The 20,326-nt window shown below is 42.2% G+C and overlaps 1 protein-coding gene across 3 annotated transcripts; it reads left to right on the top strand.

Moving 5' to 3' along the window:
* Positions 1-252: 252 nt before the first annotated feature.
* Positions 253-19,299, top strand: guf1 (GTP binding elongation factor GUF1). 3 transcript variants are annotated; one of them, XR_008760008.1, is made up of 18 exons: positions 253-739; positions 1,079-1,190; positions 7,290-7,438; positions 9,123-9,203; positions 9,318-9,395; positions 9,469-9,552; positions 9,638-9,702; positions 9,913-10,116; positions 10,376-10,515; positions 10,699-10,822; positions 11,112-11,244; positions 15,013-15,156; positions 15,303-15,436; positions 15,818-15,919; positions 16,198-16,317; positions 16,421-16,457; positions 18,033-18,299; positions 18,933-19,018. XR_008760008.1 is itself a non-coding variant. In XM_055927429.1 (17 exons), the coding sequence occupies exons 1-17, from the start codon at positions 536-538 to the stop codon at positions 19,065-19,067; spliced, it is 1,980 nt and encodes a 659-aa protein (XP_055783404.1). In that variant the 5' UTR covers positions 253-535; the 3' UTR covers positions 19,068-19,299. The 3 variants fall into 3 exon arrangements, 2 of the variants coding, with proteins under 2 accessions (XP_055783404.1, XP_055783403.1); XM_055927429.1 differs by lacking the exon at positions 18,033-18,299 and having other exon boundaries at positions 9,979-10,116; positions 18,933-19,299; XM_055927428.1 differs by lacking the exon at positions 18,033-18,299 and having other exon boundaries at positions 18,933-19,299.
* Positions 19,300-20,326: the final 1,027 nt, after the last annotated feature.

The following is a 20,326-nucleotide window of genomic DNA, read 5'->3' as shown; positions in this document are numbered from 1 at the left end:
GGAACAGTATTTGTAGTTCCTTTTTAGATGGCTCATCTGTTATAGTCAACAGATTTAAATTGTTCCTAAATTATTAGTTTGTATGATATTCCTGTAATATCCCACTCTACTCACTCAACCTGAATCCCTTCTTTGTAATTTCCCCCTAATAAAAGAAAAAATCGGGTTTTTGCAATTTTGAAAATCAACATGTGGAACCAAGGTGGCTTTTTAGAGCACAAGGCACCAAACTACATTTCCCAGGATGCATTGTTAGTAACCTTACAACCCAACATGGCTGCGCCCGACGAAGCAAGTTTTTTTATTTGATTAAGTTTAGTTCTCCTTTAGACACAGTTATATGTATCTGATTTGGGTTTTTCATCACACCTCTAAGAATTCATACATTGCGATTGAAATGTAAAGAAATGTAGCGTATGTTGATACGATTTAATAGGGTCTGCGGCGTTAAATTGGCTAGCTATCAGGACTAATGTCAATGCCCTGTACAGAAGCTTTAGCTAGGTAACGAATTGATTAACTAACGAACGTTAACATGCAGCTGTCTTTAATAAAACATCAAGGGTGTGCAACACCTTTTTTAAGGCATCTTTTGGACTTCAGAGTTTATCAAACAAGACAAAGGAGCCAGTACTGTAACATAGCTTGCACGGTCATTCGACACCGATGGATGAAGAGGGCACCTGTTTTCTGCACACACAACACCACCAACAAGATGATCAGTACACAGGCTGACAAAGTAATGAACTCTACATTGCAGACAGCGTGCCGTGCAGTATGCATTATCTTACAAGTCAAGGCCTTTATTGTAACTAACTGCACTAACTTGGTTGCATAGTCACTTTACCCCTAACGTTACCTGCATGTGCAAATTACCTCGACTAACCTTTACCCCCCTGTATATAGCCTCGTTATTTTATTGTGTGACTTACATTTGACTTTAGTTTATTTAGTAAATATTTTCTTGAAACTGCATTGTTGGTTAAGGGCTTGTAAGTAAGCATTTCACGGCAAGGTTTACACATGTTGTGTTCGGCGCATGTGACAACATTTGATTTGAGTTTGTTATTTCTTGAAGGAGAGCATAGATATGTCAAAGTTCCCAGTGGAGAGGATCAGAAACTTCAGCATCATTGCTCACGTTGACCATGGGAAAAGCACCTTGGCTGACAGGCTTCTGGAACTAACAGGTAGTTATCACCTAAATTACCATATTCTTCGTCATTGGTATCATGGTGTTTAACTTTTTGTGGAAGCTGGCACCAACTGCAGGAGTGTGTGATTGATCACATTATATTTTGTGATATTAAAGGGAGGGGAGGAAATGGCACCACCAACTAACCCTACAGTTGAAGTTTTGGCAATTCGGTTAGGACATCTACTTTGCATGACTTAAGTAATTTTTCAAACAATTGTTTATAGACAGATTATTTCACTATCACAATTCCAGTGGGTCAGAAGTTTACATACTCAGTGGACTGTGCCTTTTAAACAGCTTGGAATTGACACAATTTGAGTCAATTGGAGGTGTACCTGTGGATGTATTTCAAGGCCTACCTTCAAACTCAGTGCCTCTGACATCATGGGAAAAACAAAAGAAATCAGCCAAGACCTCAGAAAAAGATTGTATGCCTCCACAAGTCTGGTTCATCCTTGGGAGCAATTTCCAAACGCCTGAAGGTACCACGTTCATCTGTACAAACAATAGTACGCAACTATAAACACCGTGGGACCACACAGCCGTCATACCACTCAGGAAGGAGACACGTTCTGTCTCCTAGAGGTGAACGTACTTTGGTGCGAAAAGTGCAAATCAATCCCAGAACAACAGCAAAGGACCTTGTGAAGATGCTGGAGGAAACGGGTAAAAAAGTATCTATATCCACAGTAAAACGAGTCCTATATTGACGTAATCTGAAAGTCCACTCAGCAAGGAAGAAGCCACTGCTCCAAAACCGGCATAAAAAAGACAGACTACGGTTTGCAACTGCACTTGGGGACAAAGGTCGTACTTTTTGTAGAAATGTCCTCTTGTCTGATGAAACACAAATATAACTGTTTGGCCATAATGACCATCGTTATGTTTGGAGGAAAAAGGGGGAGGCTTGCAAGCCAAAGAACACCATCCCAACCGTGAAGCACGGGGGTGGCGGCATCATGTTGTGGGGGTGCTATCTTGCAGGAGGGTCTGGTGCACTTCACAAAATAGATGGCATCATGTGGAAGAAATTATGTGGCTATATTGAAGCAACATCTCAAGACATCAGTCAGGAAGTTATTGATTGGTTGCAAATGGGTCTTCCAAATGGACAATGACCGCAAGCATACTTCCAAAGTTGTGGCAAAATGGCTTAAGGATGACAGTCAAGGTATTGGAGTGGCCATCACAAAGCCCTGACCTCAATCCTATAGAAAATTTGTGGGCAGAACTGAAAAGTGTGTGCGAGCAAGGCCTACAAACCTGACTCAGTTACACCAGCTCTGTCAGGAGGAATGGGCCAAAATTCACCCAACTTATGAACTTGATGAAGGCTACCTGAAATGTTTGACCCAAGTTAAACAATTTAAAGGCAATGCTACCAAATACTAATTGAGTGTATGTAAACTTCTGACCCATTCTGAATGTGATGAAAGAAATGGAAGCTGAAATAAATCATTCTTTCTATTATTCTGACATTTCACATTCTTAAAATAGTGGTGATCCTAACTGACCTAAGACAGGGAATTTTTACTAGGATTAAATGTCAGGAATTGTGAAAAACTGAGTTTAAATGTATTTGGCTAAGGTGTATGTAAACTTTCGACTTCAACTCTATATACCACTATTTCATAAAAATAAAAGGTCAAATATACACTGCTCAAAAAAATAAAGGGAACACTTAAACAACACAATGTAACTCCAAGTCAATGCCTGGTTCACCAACTACTTTGCAGACAGAGTTCAGTGTGTCAAATCGGAGGGCATGTTGTCCGGTCCTCTGACAGTCTCTATGGGGGTACCACAGGGTTCAATTCTCGGGCCGACTCTTTTCTCTGTATACATCAATGATGTTGCTCTTGCTGCGGGCGATTCCCTGATCCACCTCTACGCAGACGACACCATTCTGTATACTTCCGGCCCTTCCTTGGACACTGTGCTATCTAACCTCCAAACGAGCTTCAATGCCATACAACACTCTTTCCGTGGCCTCCAACTGCTCTTAAACGCTAGTAAAACCAAATGCATGCTTTTCAACCGTTCGCTGCCTGCACCCGCACGCCCGACTAGCATCACCACCCTGGACGGTTCCGACCTAGAATATGTGGACATCTATAAGTACCTAGGTGTCTGGCTAGACTGCAAACTCTCCTTCCAGACTCATATCAAACATCTCCAATCCAAAATCAAATCTAGAGTAGGCTTTCTATTCCGCAACAAAGCCTCCTTCACTCACGCCGCCAAACTTACCCTAGTAAAACTGACTATCCTACCGATCCTCGACTTCGGCGATGTCATCTACAAAATAGCTTCCAATACTCTACTCAGCAAACTGGATGCAGTTTATCACAGTGCCATCCGTTTTGTTACTAAAGCACCTTATACGACCCACCACTGCGACCTGTATGCCCTAGTCGGCTGGCCCTCGCTACATGTTCGTCGTCAGACCCACTGGCTCCAGGTCATCTACAAGGCTATGCTAGGTAAAGTGCCGCCTTATCTCAGTTCACTGGTCACGATGGCTACACCCACCCGTAGCACGCGCTCCAGCAGGTGTATCTCACTGATCATCCCTAAGCCAAAACCTCATTTGGATGCCTTTCCTTCCAGTTCTCTGCTGCCTGCGACTGGAATGAATTGCAAAAATCTCTGAAGTTGGAGACTTATCTCCCTCAACAACTTTAAAAATCTGCTATCCGAGCAGCTAACCGATCGCTGCAGCTGTACATAGTCCATCTGTAAACTACCCACCCAATTTACCTACCTCACCCCCCATACTGCTTTTATTTATTTACTTTTCTGCTCTTTTGCACACCAGTATCTCTTCTTGCACATGATCATCTGATGATTTATCACTCCAGTGTTAATCTGCTAAATTGTAATTATTCGATTTATTGCCTACCTCATGCCTTTTGCACACATTGTATATAGATTCTCTTTTTTCTACCATGTTATTGACTTGTTTATTGTTTACTCCATGTGTAACTCTGTGTTGTCTGTTCACACTGCTATGCTTTATCTTGGCCAGGTCGCAGTTGCAAATGAGAACTTGTTCTCAACTAGCCTACCTGGTTAAATAAAGGTGGGAAGAAAAAAAAAAAGAAAAAAAAATCACACTTCTGTGAAATCAAACTGTCCAATTAGGAAGCAACATTGATTGACAATAAATTTCACATGCTGTTGTGCAAATGGAATAGACAAAAGGTGGAAATTATAGGCAATTAGCAAGACACCCCCAAAAAAGGAGTGATTCTGCAGGTGGTGACCACAGACCACTTCTCAGTTCCTATGCTTCCTGGCTGATGTTTTGGTCACTTTTGAATGCTGGCGGTGCTCTCACTCTAGTGGTAGCATGAGACGGAGTCTACAACCCACACAAGTGGCTCAGGTAGTGCAGTTCATCCAGGATGGCAGATCAATGCGAGCTGTGGCAAAAAGGTTTGCTGTGTCTGTAGCGTAGCGCCTCCATGCTCTGGACACTACCAGGAGACAGGCCTGTACATCAGGAGACGTGGAGGAGGCCGTAGGAGGGCAACAACCCAGCAGCAGGACCGCTACCTCCGCCTTTGTGCAAGGAGGTGCACTGCCAGAGCCCTGCAAAATGACCTCCAGCAGGCCACAAATATGCATGTGTCAGCATATGGTCTCACAAGGGGTCTGAGGATCTCATCTCGGTACCTAATGGCAGTCAGGCTACCTCTGGCGAGCACATGGAGGGCTGTGCGGCCCCACAAAGAAATGCCACCCCACACCATGACTGACCCACCGCCAAACCGGTCATGCTGGAGGATGTTGCAGGCAGTAGAACGTTCTCCACGGCGACTCCAGACTCTGTCTCGTCTGTCACATGTGCTTAGTGTGAACCTGCTTTCATCTGTGAAGAGCACAGGGCGCCAGTGGCGAATTTGCCAATATTGGTGTTCTCTGGCAAATGCCAAACGTCCTGCACAGTGTTGGGCTGTAAGCACAACCCCCACCTGTGGACGTCGGGCCCTCGTACCACCCTCATGGAGTCTGTTTCTGACCGTTTGAGCAGACACATACACATTTGTGGCCTGCTGGAGGTCATTTTGCAGGGCGCTGGCAGTGCACCTCCTTGCACAGAGGCGGAGGTAGCGGTCCTGCAGCTGGGTTGTTGCCCTCCTACGGCCTCCTCCACGTCTCCTGATGTACTGGCCTGTCTCCTGGTAGCGCCTCCATGCTCTGGACACTACGCTGACAGACACAGCAAACCTTTTTGCCACAGCTCGCATTGATGTGCCATCCTGGATGAACTGCACTACCTGAACCACTTGTGTGGGTTGTAGACTCCGTCTCATGCTACCACTAGAGTGAGAGCACCGCCAGCATTCAAAAGTGACCAAAACATCAGCCAGGAAGCATAGGAACTGAGAAGTGGTCTGTGATCACCACCTACAGGATCACTCCTTTTTTGGGGGTGTCTTGCTAATTGCCTATAATTTCCACCTTTTGTCTATTCCATTTGCACAACAGCATGTGAAATTTATTGTCAATCAGTGTTGCTTCCTAAGTGGACAGTTTGATTTCACAGAAGTGTGATTGACTTGGAGTTACATTGTGTTGTTTAAGTGTTCCCTTTATTTTTTTGAGCAGTGTATATAGATTTTTTTTTTAAGTCCACTACTTTGACCCTAACTGATCCTACACCAGGCCAACAGCCTGGAAGACAGGACTCTTTCATTCAACACACCTTCTAGATATTCTGCAGTAAAACCTTGTACACCCAAGTACTACCCTGCAGTTTCCACAACAGCATCCATTTTCGGTGATTTAATATCAATTTTTATGGTACAGTTGATAACCATGGCAATGAATTCTAAGAAGCCAACCTTACTAAAGCGCAAATTTGTATTGGCCTAGTCTACTACTCACCCTTGACCCATCGTCTTATACTCCCCTTAAGCTCTGGTCCTTGAAGCCAGTTCCACTACTTGTTTTCATTGTTCCACTCTAATCAGGGCTGATTTAGTCCTGGCACACCAGGTGGGTGCAATTATCAGGTAGAACAGAAAACCAGCAGGCTCCAGATCTCGTAGGTTAAGACTTGAATACCCCTGTTCTACTCTCTTCACTGCCTCAGCATACGACACCTTTTTTTCTACTCTGACCCTGGCAACCTCAACCTGTCTCTCTCGCAACGGGCACTTCTGATTCCCAACAACATGGGCACCCCCACAATTGACACCGTTTTTTCCAGCGATACTATGCATTACTTTGTCCCATGCTCTCCTGCACACTTATCACATCTCAGAATCTCCCTCTTACACACTGCTGCAACATGACTATAAACCTGGCATGACCCACACCTTAGTGGGTTTGGCACAAAAGCTCTCACGGGATAACTAACATATCCTAACATGACTTTGTCAAGTAAAGACTCTTCAAAACTCTTAAGTACAGACCGTGTCTTCTGTTTCGCCATGCTCGCCACCCCATCGCGCCAAAAGGCAGGCACCACAGAAAAGAGTAAAGGTCCACTTTTGAAATCCATTTAACAGTACCCAAATTATTATCTACCTAGCCTGAGACGACATATGTGTCAGCCAATAGGCAGGGATCCACTTTCTCCAAAAATGTCACTCCCGCTGGGTCAGAATGATCCTTTTCATGGCCATCTGGGCGAGGCTCGGACTCAATTCTTCACCACACCTGTCACCGCAGGTAAATCATCCTCACTCTCGTCAGGTTCAATTTCTGAGCCATCAGAGACAGCAGACTACGGTTTGTACTTGGCGCCATTCTTCCTCAACACACGGCTCTTCTCCTTCTTCCTGACTGTCCAAAATCACATCTATCCGTTCACCACACTCATGCCGCGCCTTCATCCGCCGTATTGTTTGCAGAACACGCACTAATGACCTTTCTCCAATACCCAACTTCGGTTCCATAGCCCAATTTACTATTCCGGCTATCTCTGGCCTCTCCATTCTCGCAAAATGTGGGCTACTCTGCATCTTTGTCTAGGGTTCCATGCTGGTCCATTACCATATTCATACACATGGATCACACAAGTACTCATGCATTTCGTTTCTTGTTTGATATGGCTCAGCTCATTGCTTGGTTTTTACAGGTGCCATAACCACGACCGATAAGAATAAACAGGTGTTGGACAAGCTGCAGGTGGAGCGAGAGCGAGGGATAACTGTGAAGGCCCAGACAGCCTCCTTGTTCTACAAGTACCAGGGACAGACCTACCTGCTCAACCTCATTGATACACCAGTAAGTACATTAAACAATTTTCTTAACATTGCAAACATTTCTACGACTTTACTGAGTTACAGTTCATACAAGGAAATCAGTCCATTGAAATAAATGCTTTAGGCCCTAATCTATGGATTTCACATGACTGGGAATACAGATATGCATCCGTTGGTCACAGATACTTCTACACCTGCATTGCTTGCTGTTTGGGGTTTTAGGCTGGGTTTCTGTACAGCACTTTGAGACATCAGCTGATGTACGAAGGGCTATATAAATACATTTGATTTGATTTTGATTTGATACCTTTAAAAAGAAAGAGGGGCGTGGATCAGAAAACCAGTCAGTATCTGGTGTGACCACTATTTGCCTCATGCAGCGCAACACATCTCCTTCACATAGAGTTGTTCAGGATGTTGATTGTGGCCTGTGGAATGTTGTCCCACTCCTCTTCAATGGCTGTGAGAAGTTGCTGGATATTGGCGGGAACTGGAATTCACTGTCATACACGTAGATCCAGAGCATCCCATACGTGTTCTATGGGTGACATGTGATGAGTATGAAGGCCATGAAAGAACTTGGACATTTTCAGCTTCCAGGAAATGTGTACAGATCCTTGCGACATGGGGCTGTGCATTATCACGCTGAAACATGAGGTGATGGTGGAGGATGAATGGCACGACAATGGGCCTCGGGATCTCATCACGGTATCTCTGTGCATTCAAATTGACATCGATGAAATTTTATTGTGTTCGTTGTCCGTTGCTTATGCCTGCCCATATCATAACCCCACCGCCACCATGTGGCATTTTGTTCACAACATTGACATCAGCAAACCGCTCGCCCATGCAACGCAATACACGCTGACTGCCATCTGCCTGGTACAGATGAAACTGGTATTCATCCGTGCAGAGCACAATTCTCCAGCGTGCCAGTGGCCATCGAAGGTGAGAATTCTCCCACAAGTCTTTACCGATGCCGAACTGCAGTCAGGTCAAGACCCTGGTGAGGATGATGAGCTTTCCTGAAAATGTTTCTGACAGTTTGTGCAGAAATTCTTCAGTTGTGCAAACCTACAGTCTCATCAGCTGTCCGGGTGGCTGGTCTGACGATTCCACGGGCGGAGAAGCTAGATGTGGAGGTCCTGGGCTGACGTGGTTACACGTGGTTGTGAGGCCAGTTGAACATACTGCCAAATTCTCTGAAGCGGCTTATAGTAGAGTAATTAACATTGCATTCTCTGGCAACAGCTCTGGTGGATATTCCTGCAGTCAGCATGTCAATTGCACACTCCTTCAAAACTTGCGACATCAGTGGCATTGTGTTGTGTGACCAAACTGCACATTTTAGTGGCCTTTTATAGTCCCCAGCACAAGGTGCACCTGTGTAATGATCATGTTGTTTAGTCAGTTTTTTTGATATGCCACACCTGTCAGATGGATGGAGTATCTTGGCAAAGGAGAAATGCTCACTAACAGGGATGTAAACAAATTTGTGCAAACAATTCAAGCGAAATAAGCTTTCTGTGCGAATTGAAACATTTCTGGAATCTTTTATTTCAGCTCTTGAAACATGGGACCAACACTTTATATGTTACGTTTTATATTTTTGTGCAGTGTAGATGGGACTAGATACTGTCAGTGACACAAGGGGTTTGTTTTGAATTATTCTTAATTACAGCACTCCTAGTCTTCTCTGTTTTCAGGGTCATGTTGACTTCAGTTATGAAGTGTCTAGGTCCATCTCAGCGTGCCAAGGTGTACTGTTGATCGTTGATGCCAATCAGGTAGGTTTTTCAGCAAGGAACAACTTTATTTTCGGCATAATGTGCATTTGACAGACACATTACCTGGAAAATGTATCCACGGTAGTGTCATTGATGTGTTCTTGTGTGGATCAGGGGATTCAAGCACAGACTGTGGCTAACTTCTACTTGGCATTCGAAGCTCAGCTGACCATCATTCCTGTCATAAACAAGGTACATATCCCAATTAATCTATGTTAGATAAGTGATTGACAAATACCATCATGTTCTAATGTTTCTTTTTCAGATTGATTTGAAAAATGCTGATCCAGAGAGGGTAGAAAAACAGATTGAGAAGGTGTTTGATATTCCAACTGAAGAATGTATTAGGGTGAGTTTATTGACTGAGATGTTGATAATTGCCAATATCTTAGTTTAGACAACTGTCTAAATATGATGATTCCACCTCTCTTTAGATTTCTGCCAAACTGGGCACCAATGTAGAACAAGTCCTTCAAGAGGTGGTGAAACGGTTACCGCCGTAAGTTTTATTACTCCTTACTTCCTGTTGGAACAACAAATGTAATGCACTTCCTCATTGAATCAATGGCTGCCTCCCAAATGGCACCCTATTCCCTATAGTGCTCTACTTTTGACCAGGGCCTGTAGAGATCTGGTCAAAAGTAGTGCCCTATGTAGGGAATAGAGTGCCGTTTCGGATGCACTCAACATAGTCATTTTTTGTTCTCAGACCAACCTTTAAAAAAGAGGACCCATTCAAAGCCCTGGTGTTTGACTCCAACTTCGATCACTACAGAGGGGTGGTGGCGAACATCGCTCTTTTCGGAGGCTATTTGTCTAAAGGAGACAGGATCATATCTGCGTACCTGGGGAAAAGCTACGAGGTCAACGAGCTAGGCCTCCTCAGGCCAGATGAGCACCCCACAGATAGATTGTGAGTGTCTTATCCTGCATAATATTCATCTTGTCTGATTCCATATCATTGGTGGTGACTGTTGTATTAAACGCACACTCTGTCAGTTCTCCCTTCCTCGTGGTAGTAAGATACAAGATGCTAATAATTGTATCTGTTCTTCTTGTTTGGTACACTACTATATTGCTATATAGGCATATCATATTGGCCACATGGCTGTAAATGAACAATGACTCTCTTCTTTTCATTCCCGATACTGTGGCTGTGGTGTGTTGTGCAGGTACGCGGGCCAGGTGGGCTATGTGATAGCAGGTATGAAGGAAGTGAAGGAGGCCCAGATCGGTGACACCCTCTACCATCAGAAACATCTGGTAGAAGCTCTGCCGGGGTTCAAGCCAGCCAAGGCCATGGTGTTTGCCGGTACACTGAGAAGCATTCCAATCTGGCCATGTGCTAGACAGACATAAAAGTGAAAACCCAATACAACTGGTCCCATAATGTTGCATTTACACAGTGTCAATAGGCAGTAGTTTATAACTACACATTAGCAGTAGCAGGTGTCACTGATTTCCATCCTGAGTGTGCTTGTTGGCATCTCTCCAGGGATGTACCCTACGGACCAGTCAGACTACAGCGCCCTCCGCAGTGCCTTGGAGAAACTGACGCTCAACGACTCCAGTGTGACGGTCCAGAGAGACAGCAGTTTGGCACTGGGAGCAGGCTGGAGGTCAGATCATAACATGACCAACTAAACTACAATCATCTACTACTTAAAGCTGTACAAATGGTGACGGGGATGACCTTGACAGGATACATAGCTTTGGGTCAATGTGTCATAACCACCCTGGTCTGTGACTGCACTGCTATGCTTTATGTTCTTCATTTGCTTTGAGGGATACCATTTTCAGCTGTGATCATGACCTCTGTGTGACCCTGACTTCTAAATTGTTCTCTCCCTCACACTGACACTCACATTGTTATTCTTTTCCTTTGTTTTTCTTTCCTTCCTTTTGTAGGCTAGGCTTCCTGGGCCTGCTCCACATGGAGGTGTTTAACCAGCGCTTGGAGCAGGAGTACAACGCCTCTGTCATAGTGACAGCCCCTACCGTGCCCTACAAGGCTATCCTGTCCTCCGCCAAGCTCATTAAGGTAATAGACAGCACCACCTCTACAACTCACATGTACAGTTGAAGTCAGAAGTTTACATACACTTAGGTTTTTCAACCACTCCACACATTTCTTGTTAACAAACTATAGTTTTGGCAAGTCTGTTAGAACATCTACTTTGTGCATGACACAAGTAATTTTTCCTACAATAGTTTACAGACAGATTATTTCACTTATAATTCACTGTATCACAATTCCAGTGCGTCAGAATTTTACATACACTAAGTTGACTGTGCCTTTGAACAGCTTGGAAATTCCAGAAAATTATGTCATGGTTTTAGAAACTTCTGATAGGCTAATTGACATCATTTGAGTAAATTGGAGGTGTACCTGTGGCTGTATTTCAAGGCCTACCTTCAAACTCAGTGCCTCTTTGCTTGACATCCTGGGAAAATCAAAAGAAATCAGCCAAGACCTCAGAAAAAAATTGTAGACCTCCACAAGTCTGGTTCATCCTTGGGAGATATTTCCAAACACCTGAAGGTACCACGTTCATCTGTACAAACAATAGTACGCAACTATAAACACCATGGGACCATGCAGCCGTCATACCGCTCAAGAAGAAGACACGTTCTGTCTCCTAGAGATGAACGTACTTTGGTTTTGAAAAGTGTAAATCAATCCCAGAACAACAGCAAAGGACCTTGTGAAGATGCTGGAGGAAACAGGTACAAAAGTATCTATATCCACAGTAAAACGAGTCCTATATTGACATAACCTGAAAGGCCGCTCAGCAAGGAATAAGCCACTGCTCCAAAACCGCCAATAAAAAGCCAGACTACGGTTTGCAACTGCACATGGGGACAAAGATCGTACTTTTTGTAGGAATATTCTCTGGTCTGATGAAACAAAAATAGAACTGTTTGGCCATAATAACCATTGTTAAGTTTGGAGGAAAAAGGGGGGTGCTTACAAGCCGAAGAACACCATCCCAACCGTGAAGCACGGGTGGCAGCATCATGTTGTGGGGGTGCTTTGCTGCTGTAGGGACTGGTGCACTTCACAAAATAGATGGCATCATGAGGGAGGAAAATGATTTGGATATATTGAAGCAATATCTCAAGACAGCAGTCAGGAAGTTAAAGTTTGGTCACGAATGGGTCTTCCAAATGGACAATGACCCCAAGCATACTTCCAAAGTTGTGGCAAAATGGCTTAAGGACAACAAAGTCAAGGTATTGGAGTGGCCATCACAAAGCCCTGACCTCAATCCTATAGAACATTTGTGGGCAGAACTGAAAAAGCTTGTGCGAGCATGGAGGCCTACAAACCTGACTCAGGTAGACCAACTCTGTCAGGAGGAATGGGCCAAAATTCACCCAGCTTATTGTGGGAAGCTTGATGAAGGCTACCCGAAACAACATTTGACCGAAGTTAAACATTTTAAAGGCAAATACTAATTGAGTGTATGTATACTTCTGACCCACTGGGAATGTGATGAAATAAATAAAAGCTGAAATAAATAATTCTCGCTACAATTATTCTGACATTTCACATTCTTAAAATAAAGTGGTGATTCTAACTTAAATGTCGGGAATTGTGAAAAACTGAGTTTAAATGTATTTGCCGAAGGTGTATGTAAACTTCTGACTTCAACTGTACATATATTGCATTGGAAAGTTGACATGATTTTACAGCAAAATAAATGCACACGAGTACATATATTTGCAAATGTACAGTACCAGTTAAAAGTTTAAATACACCTACTCATTCCAGTTTTTTATTTATTTTATTTTTTACTATTTTCTACATAGTAGCATAATAGTGAATACATCAAAACTATGAAATAACACAGCCAAAAAAGTGTTTAAAAAACCAAAATATATTTTAGATTTTTCAAAGTAGCCACCCTTTGCCATGATGACAGCTTTACACACTCTTGTCATTCTCTCAACCAGCTTCACCTGGAATGCTTTTCCAACAGTCTTGAGTACTTGTTGGCTGCTTTTCCTTCACTCTGCAGTCCAACTCATCCCAAACCATCTCAGTTGGGTTTAGTTTTTTTTATAACCCAACCCTGATCTGTACTTCTCCACATCTTTGTCCCTGACCTGTTTGGAGAGCTCCTTGGTTTTCATGGTGCCGCTTGCTTGGTGGTGCCCCTTGCTTAGTGGTGTTGCAGACTCTGGGGCCTTTCAGAACGTCTGTTATACTGAGATCATGTGAAAGATCATTTAACACTTAGATTTAACACAGGTGGACTTTAGTTAAGTAATTATGTGACTTCTGAAGGTAATTGGTTTCACCAGATCTTATTTAGGGGCTTCATAGCAAAGGGGGTGAAATAAAATCACGCACCACTTTTCCGTATTTTTCTTTTGTTGTTGAATTTTTTGAAACAAGTTATTTTTTTCACTTCACCAATTTGAACTATTTTGTATGTACATTACATGAAATCCAATAAAAATCAATTTAAATTACAGGTTGTAATGCAACAAAATAGGAAAAATGCCAAGGGGGGTGAATACTTTTGCAAGTCTCTGTACTCTTCTGTAAACTGGCCATCTCTGTATACATGTTGCAAGACCCACTGGTTGATGCTTATTTATAAAGCCCTCTTAGGCCTCACTCCCCCCCCCTATCAGAGATATCTACTGCAGCTCTCATCCTCCACATACAACACCTGTTCTGCCAGTCACATTCTGTTAAAGGTCCCCAAAGCACACACATTCCTGGGTCGCTCGTCTTTTCAGTTCGCTGTAGCTAGCGACTGGAACGAGCTGCAACAAACACTCAAACTGGACAGTTTTATCTCAATCATGGACACTTTTACTGACAGTTGTGGCTGCTTTGCGTGAGATTGTTTTCTCTACTTTCTTGGCCTTTGTGATGTTTGTACCCTGTTTTGTGCTGCTGCCGTGTTGTGCTGCTACCATGCTGTGTTGTCATCTGTTGCTGCCATGCTATCTTGTCTTAGGTCTCTTATGTAGTGTTGTCTCTCTTGTCGTGATGTTTTGTCCTATATTTTTTATCCCAGCCCCCGTCCCCGCAGGAGGCCTTTTTGGTAGGCCGTCATTGTAAATATGAATTTGTTCTTAACTGACTTGCCTAGTTATATAAAGGTTAAATAAATAAAAACAGTTGATGTTGAGATGTCTGTTACTTGAACTCTGCGTTTGATGGTTTTTGCGACAGCATATAAAGAAACTTTCAAAGTTCTTAATGTTCCAGATTGACTGACCTTCGTATCTCTTTGCTTATTTGAGCTGTTCTTGCCATAATATGGACTTGGTCTTTTACCAAATAGAGTTATCTTCTGTATACCACCCCTACCTTGTCACAACACAACTGATTGGCTCAAATGCATTAAGAAGGAATGAACTTTAAACAAGGCACACCTGTTAATTGAAATGTATTCCAGGTGACTACCTCATGAAGCTGGTTGAGAGTGCCAAGAGTGTGCAAAGCTGTCATCAAGGCAAAGGGTGGCTACTTTGAAGAATCTCAAATATAAAATTATTTTGATTTATTTAACACTTTTTTTTTGGTTACTACATGATTCCATATGTGTGATTTCATTAGTTTTGATGTCTACACTTATTATTCTACAATGTAGAAAATAGTAAAAATAAAGAAACCCTTGAATGAGTAGGTGTGTCCAAACTTTTGACTGTTACTGTACGTCAACTATTAATGTCAAACAGTGAAAAAAAAAATTATAACCTGTTTCATACACTGTCATGTGGAAAAAAAAATATATATATATATGGTAGCCGTTGTTTGGTAAATGTTCTAACTGTTGTGTTGTAGGAGCATGGCAAGGAGGAGATCACCATAGTGAACCCAGCCCAGTTCCCAGACAGGTCTGTAGTGAAAGAGTACCTGGAGCCCATGGTGATGGGGACCATCATCACCCCTGATGACTACATTGGGAAAATCATGAGTATCTGCTTGGTAAGCCAGCCTGGCTTTCAGGTGTTGCTAATTATTTGTTTTTAGGATCACTGTGTAACAGAGACATTGAGGAAAATGTGTTTTGATTACTTTGCACAAAAAAAAAAATATATATATATTTTGTTTTAATTGGTCCATTCATGTAGAATCGCCGAGCCGTCCAGAAGAACATGGTGTACATTGACGACCACCGAGTGATGATGAAATATCTCTTCCCACTGAATGAAATTGTCGTGGACTTCTATGACCTCCTCAAATCCATGTCTTCAGGATATGCCAGGTAATTCTATGTTGCATATGGACCTTCTCAGTAGGGCCGGAACGATACCAGTATCGCAATATTTTTTCCCATGGCAAACATGAATACACAAAGCAGACCAAACTCTTCAGTCCTTTAAAAACCTGCTGGATGTAAAATATTGTGTGCTGTAGTTTGGAAAATAAATACATGTGACTCTGGATGACAACATAATGATGTTTGTTTCCAACATTAGGGCTGTTTTCCTAAAGAAATTAAATCCGCTTCGTGTTTTGTTTCCTTGCCAGGATACGAACGAGTATCGCGATACTGGTATTGTTCCGGCCCAACTTTTCAGATTGATTTGGCAACCTGAATTATTAGAAGAACATGAGTCATTTTATGTTGTAATATGTTCATCAGCTTTGACTATGAGGATGCAGGGTACCAGGTTGCCCATGTGATCAAGATGGATATTCTGCTGAATGGGAAACCTGTGGAGGAACTCACCACTATTGTTCACAAGTAAGTCTTTGATACTTAGTGCTTAGACCTATATCAGCTAATCTTTGGGCTCAGACCGTTACTGTTGAAAAACAAATGTTGACTGAATCCTAACTCAAACTGTGAATCTCTCCCGTTGACATTACTGTGTGATTCAACTCTTGAGTAAAAAACAGTATCTACTATACAAATACATTTTTGGCTCAATGTATCTGTCTTTCAAGGGCTACTAATACTATGATATATTTGAGTACCGTAATGATGTGACCCTTGGGTGACTTCTGTTCTCCTATGTATAGAGATCGGGCATACAGTGCAGGCAAAGCCATGTGCGAGCGCCTGCAAGACGCCATACCCAGACAGATGTTTGAAATCGCAGTACAAGCAGCCATCGGCAGCAAAGTCATCGCCAGGGAGACGTAAGTGTAGTGGCCAAACATGGAAGAATACACACAAGACCAAGTCATTTGGAAAGTTGGTAGCGTTTCAGATTGCATGACACCCGCTCTCTTTCTCTTGCAGAATAAAGGCTTACAAGAAAAATGTGCTCGCAAAATGTGTAAGTAAACTTGTTCTTTTAATTAAAATGTTGGTTTATACCAATGATTTAGATATACACTGGGTGACTGATAGGGGGCGCTGTGTTGAAGCCACTGTGCCTCAATCTTGGCACTCCCCCACCGTTGTAAAAAATAGAAATGCATTTATTAATGTTTGCATAATTTTTTTGCCACATTTATTATATTACATACACCTTAATGCATACTTTTATGTGAGCTAAACATCAAATAAAAAATTACAAAATATATTTAAAAAGACATTTGCCTTTAAAGTATAATTTAAGATTAATAATATTACTGTCCCCACTACAACAACAAAAATACTTAAATGCATGTAATTTTGTCCTTGAAAGATTTCATTTAAATAATGTAGAATTCCTATGAAGGACTGCTCCCGCTGGGGAGTGCCAATATGGCCGACCTGTGTCTTCAAGGCCTCTCAATGGACAATACATACCGTCAGCAATTCAGGGTTTATATACAGTACCAGTCAAACGTTTGGACACACCTGCTCATTCCAGGATCTTTTTTATTATTTGTACTATTTTCTACATTGTAGAATAATAGTGAAGGCATCAAAACTATGAAGTAACACATATGGAATCATGTAGTAACCAAAAAAGTGTTAAACAAATCAAAATATATTTTATGTTGGAGATTCTTCAAAGTAGCGACCCTTTGCCTTGATGACAGCTTTGCAAACTTTTGGCATTCTCTCAACCAGGTTCATGAGGTAGTCACCTGGAATGCATTACAATTAACAGGTGTGCCTTGTTAAAAGATAATTTGTGGCTTTTCTTTCCTTAATGCGTTTGAGCCAATCAGTTGTGTAGCCCTATTTGGTAAAAGACCAAGTCCATATTATGGCAAGAACAGCTCAAATAAGCAGAGAGAAGTGACAGTCCATCATTACTTTAAGACATGAAGGTCAGTCAATACGGAACATTTCAAGACTTTAAAAGTTTCTTCAAGTGCTGTTGCAAAAACCATCTATGATGAAACTGGCTCTCATGAGGACCACCACAGGAAAGGAAGACCCAGATTTACCTCTGCTGCAGAGGATAAGTTCATTAGAGTTACCAGCCTCAGAAATCGGCAATTAACTACACCTCAGTTTGCACCTCACAGAGTTCTTGTAACAAACACATCTCAACATCAGCTGTTCAGAGGAGACTGCGTGAATCAGGCCTTCATGGTTGAATTGCTGCACAGAAACCTCTACTAAAGGACACCAATAAGAAGAAGAGACTTGCTTGGGCCAAGAAACACGAGCAATGGACATTAGACCGGTGGAAATCTGTCCTTTTGGTCTAATGAGTCCAAATTTGCGATTTATGGTCTTTGCGATTTATGTCTTAGTGAGACGCAGAGTAGTTGAACGGATAATCCCTGCATGTGTGTTTCCCAACGTGAAGCGAGGAGGAGGTGTGATGGTGTGCTTTGCTGGTGACACTGTCAGTGATTTATTTCGAATTCAAGGCACACTTAATCAGCATGGCTACCACAGCATTCTGCAGCAATATGCCATCCCATCAGGTTTGTGCTTAGTGGGACTATCATTTGTTTTTCACCAGGACAATGATCTGACACACCTCCAGGCTGTGTAAGGGCTATTTGACCAAGAAGGAGAGTGATGGAGTGATGCATCAGATGACCCGGCCTCCACAATCACCCAACCTCAACCCAATTGAGATGGTTTGGGATGAGTTGGACCACAAAGTGAAGAAAAAGCAGCCAACAAGTGCTCAGCATATGTGGGAACTCCTTCAAGACTGTTGGAAAAGCATTCCAGGTGACTACCTCCATGAAGCTGGTTGAAAGAATGCCAAGCTGTCATAAAGGTTGGCTACTTTGAAGAATCTATAATTTAACTATTTTTTGGGTTACTATGTGTTATTTCATAGTTTTGATGTCTTCACTATTATTCCACATTGTAGTGTTTTAGTATGTTAGCTGATCCTTGAGTCTCTTTAGCCCCATTTTTTAAGCTGGTGCTAACATGGGTCCTTTGTCCTGAACTTGTTTACATTATGATTGTGCCCATATTTACAGTTGTCTACACATGGTATTAAAATATGTCAGTTATCCGTCCACTGTGTTTGCATTGTGACCAGATTTCCTGGTCCCTCCCTTTATGAAAATTATTTGACAGACAATCTTTCAAAATACTATTTATTTATTACAAGACACATATTTATGCCATAAGTCAATGGCGGTCACCTGTCAATGATTTTAGAAAGCGGACAATAGTACGTTAAATGGTTTCACTGTCCAGATCCGGCTACACTTCTAAGATATCCAGACACAATGTGTGTCTGACTACCTCTGTAGGTGGGCAGGAAGACCTGATCACAATGTGTCTTTTGATTATCTACACCTGGTCTGGAAATGTGGGCACGATCTGAATGTGGACAGGATCAGGACAAAGGATGCATGTTACAACCAGGTATAAACAGGGCTTTTCTCTCTTTTAGTACGGAGGTGATATAACAAGAAAGATGAAGCTCCTGAAGAAACAAGCGGAGGGTAAAAAGAAGATGCGGTATATTGGAACCGTGCAAGTCCCCAAGGATGCCTTCATCAATGTTCTGAAGAGGAAAGACAAGTAGAATATCAGTATCATTAGTCATTGAAGGTATTTTTTGTTCAACAAATTAACGAACAATATTGTTAACATCAAAATAACTTCAATGTCCCATACATAAAGATGTTACATTTTAACATTGTTTATATGTAGATCCCGTTGCCTATGAAAACATGTAACGATTACTCAGTGAAATACTGTAAGTGCAAGGTGCAAATACATCAATGATGTAAATAATAAAACAAGATCTATTGTTATCATGTCATTTCTCTTGTTTCTTTCCCTTTACCATGGATCCAGTGTGCTGGGGTTGTAACATTTTGGCTTAATCTTAATTGTACTTGTATTTCCTTGATTCCTCGCGTCCTCTCTACTGAAAACACATTGAGGGAGAAGATCTGACGGGGGGGGGGGGGTCTAATTAGTTATAGCGTTAAGTTGGAAAAGACAGTGGTTGGATTCGAACCAGGGATGTCGTTGGTCACAGCCCGCATACCTCCCTGATGGTGTTTTATTTTACTCTCAACTGTCACTGCAATCTCTTCCCATTTAGCTTTCAATCAACCATTCACATTTTGTCCCGCCCTCAAAACACAGCTGGGTCCTGTTCGACTGATTAGACCATTTGGACAGAGCTTTCAAAGGCGGCCCAGTTATTATTTTATTTTTGCCATTTAATTGGTCTTTTGACCAATCACATCAGATCTTTTCACATCAGATCTTTTTCAGAGCTGATCTGAATGGTCAAATCCCAGATTATTAATGACTGGACAGACGAGAAGCATCTGGTACTGGCACACTTGCGTTCACCTGTCCAGTCATGTCTAGTCTGAGGGCTCTATTCAATCCGTATTGCGTAAATGTAAAGAGTGTTCCCGCGTGGGCGGAGACAGCATTCACAGTACACACTGCATATGTCGGCTCAATCTGAAATTACCTTTACATTTCAATCGTGCTGTAACGCAGAACTTCCGCAATACGGATTTAATCGAGCCCGTTATTTGTTCAAGGGAGGAATGAAGGATGCACTTTGAAAGAATTCCAATAAGGCCTTGGTATATGAAGAATGAATAAGGAGAACTCCAGCTACTGGCTCATCACAAGCCAATATACAAAAATTACATGGAAAAAGCACCAGAGGTCGTTGTCTTACAAAGATTTTTCATAGAGATGTTCTTTTGCAGTGAGTCCATGTTCTCACCCAAAGAAAATAAAATTTCTCAACATTCAAAACACAAGTCAAAATCCTCAACATCGTGGAATTTGTAGGATGAAATGAGCATG

This window comes from Salvelinus fontinalis, chromosome 6 (genome assembly GCF_029448725.1).
Source record: "Salvelinus fontinalis isolate EN_2023a chromosome 6, ASM2944872v1, whole genome shotgun sequence".
NCBI classification, from domain to species: Eukaryota; Metazoa; Chordata; class Actinopteri; order Salmoniformes; family Salmonidae; genus Salvelinus; species Salvelinus fontinalis.
The sequence above is the reverse complement of the archived record's forward strand: the minus strand, read 5'-3'. Positions and strand labels throughout refer to the sequence as shown.

Bases quoted from the DNA above. Each gene is read 5' to 3' on its own strand.
- guf1 (XM_055927428.1), top strand. From the start codon at position 536: ATGCAGCTGTCTTTAATAAAACATCAAGGGTGTGCAACACCTTTTTTA. The intron at 9,396-9,468 runs GTACATATCCCA...TTTCTTTTTCAG, and splicing joins TCATTCCTGTCATAAACAAG to ATTGATTTGAAAAATGCTGA. The intron at 15,157-15,302 runs GTAAGCCAGCCT...CCATTCATGTAG, and splicing joins AAATCATGAGTATCTGCTTG to AATCGCCGAGCCGTCCAGAA.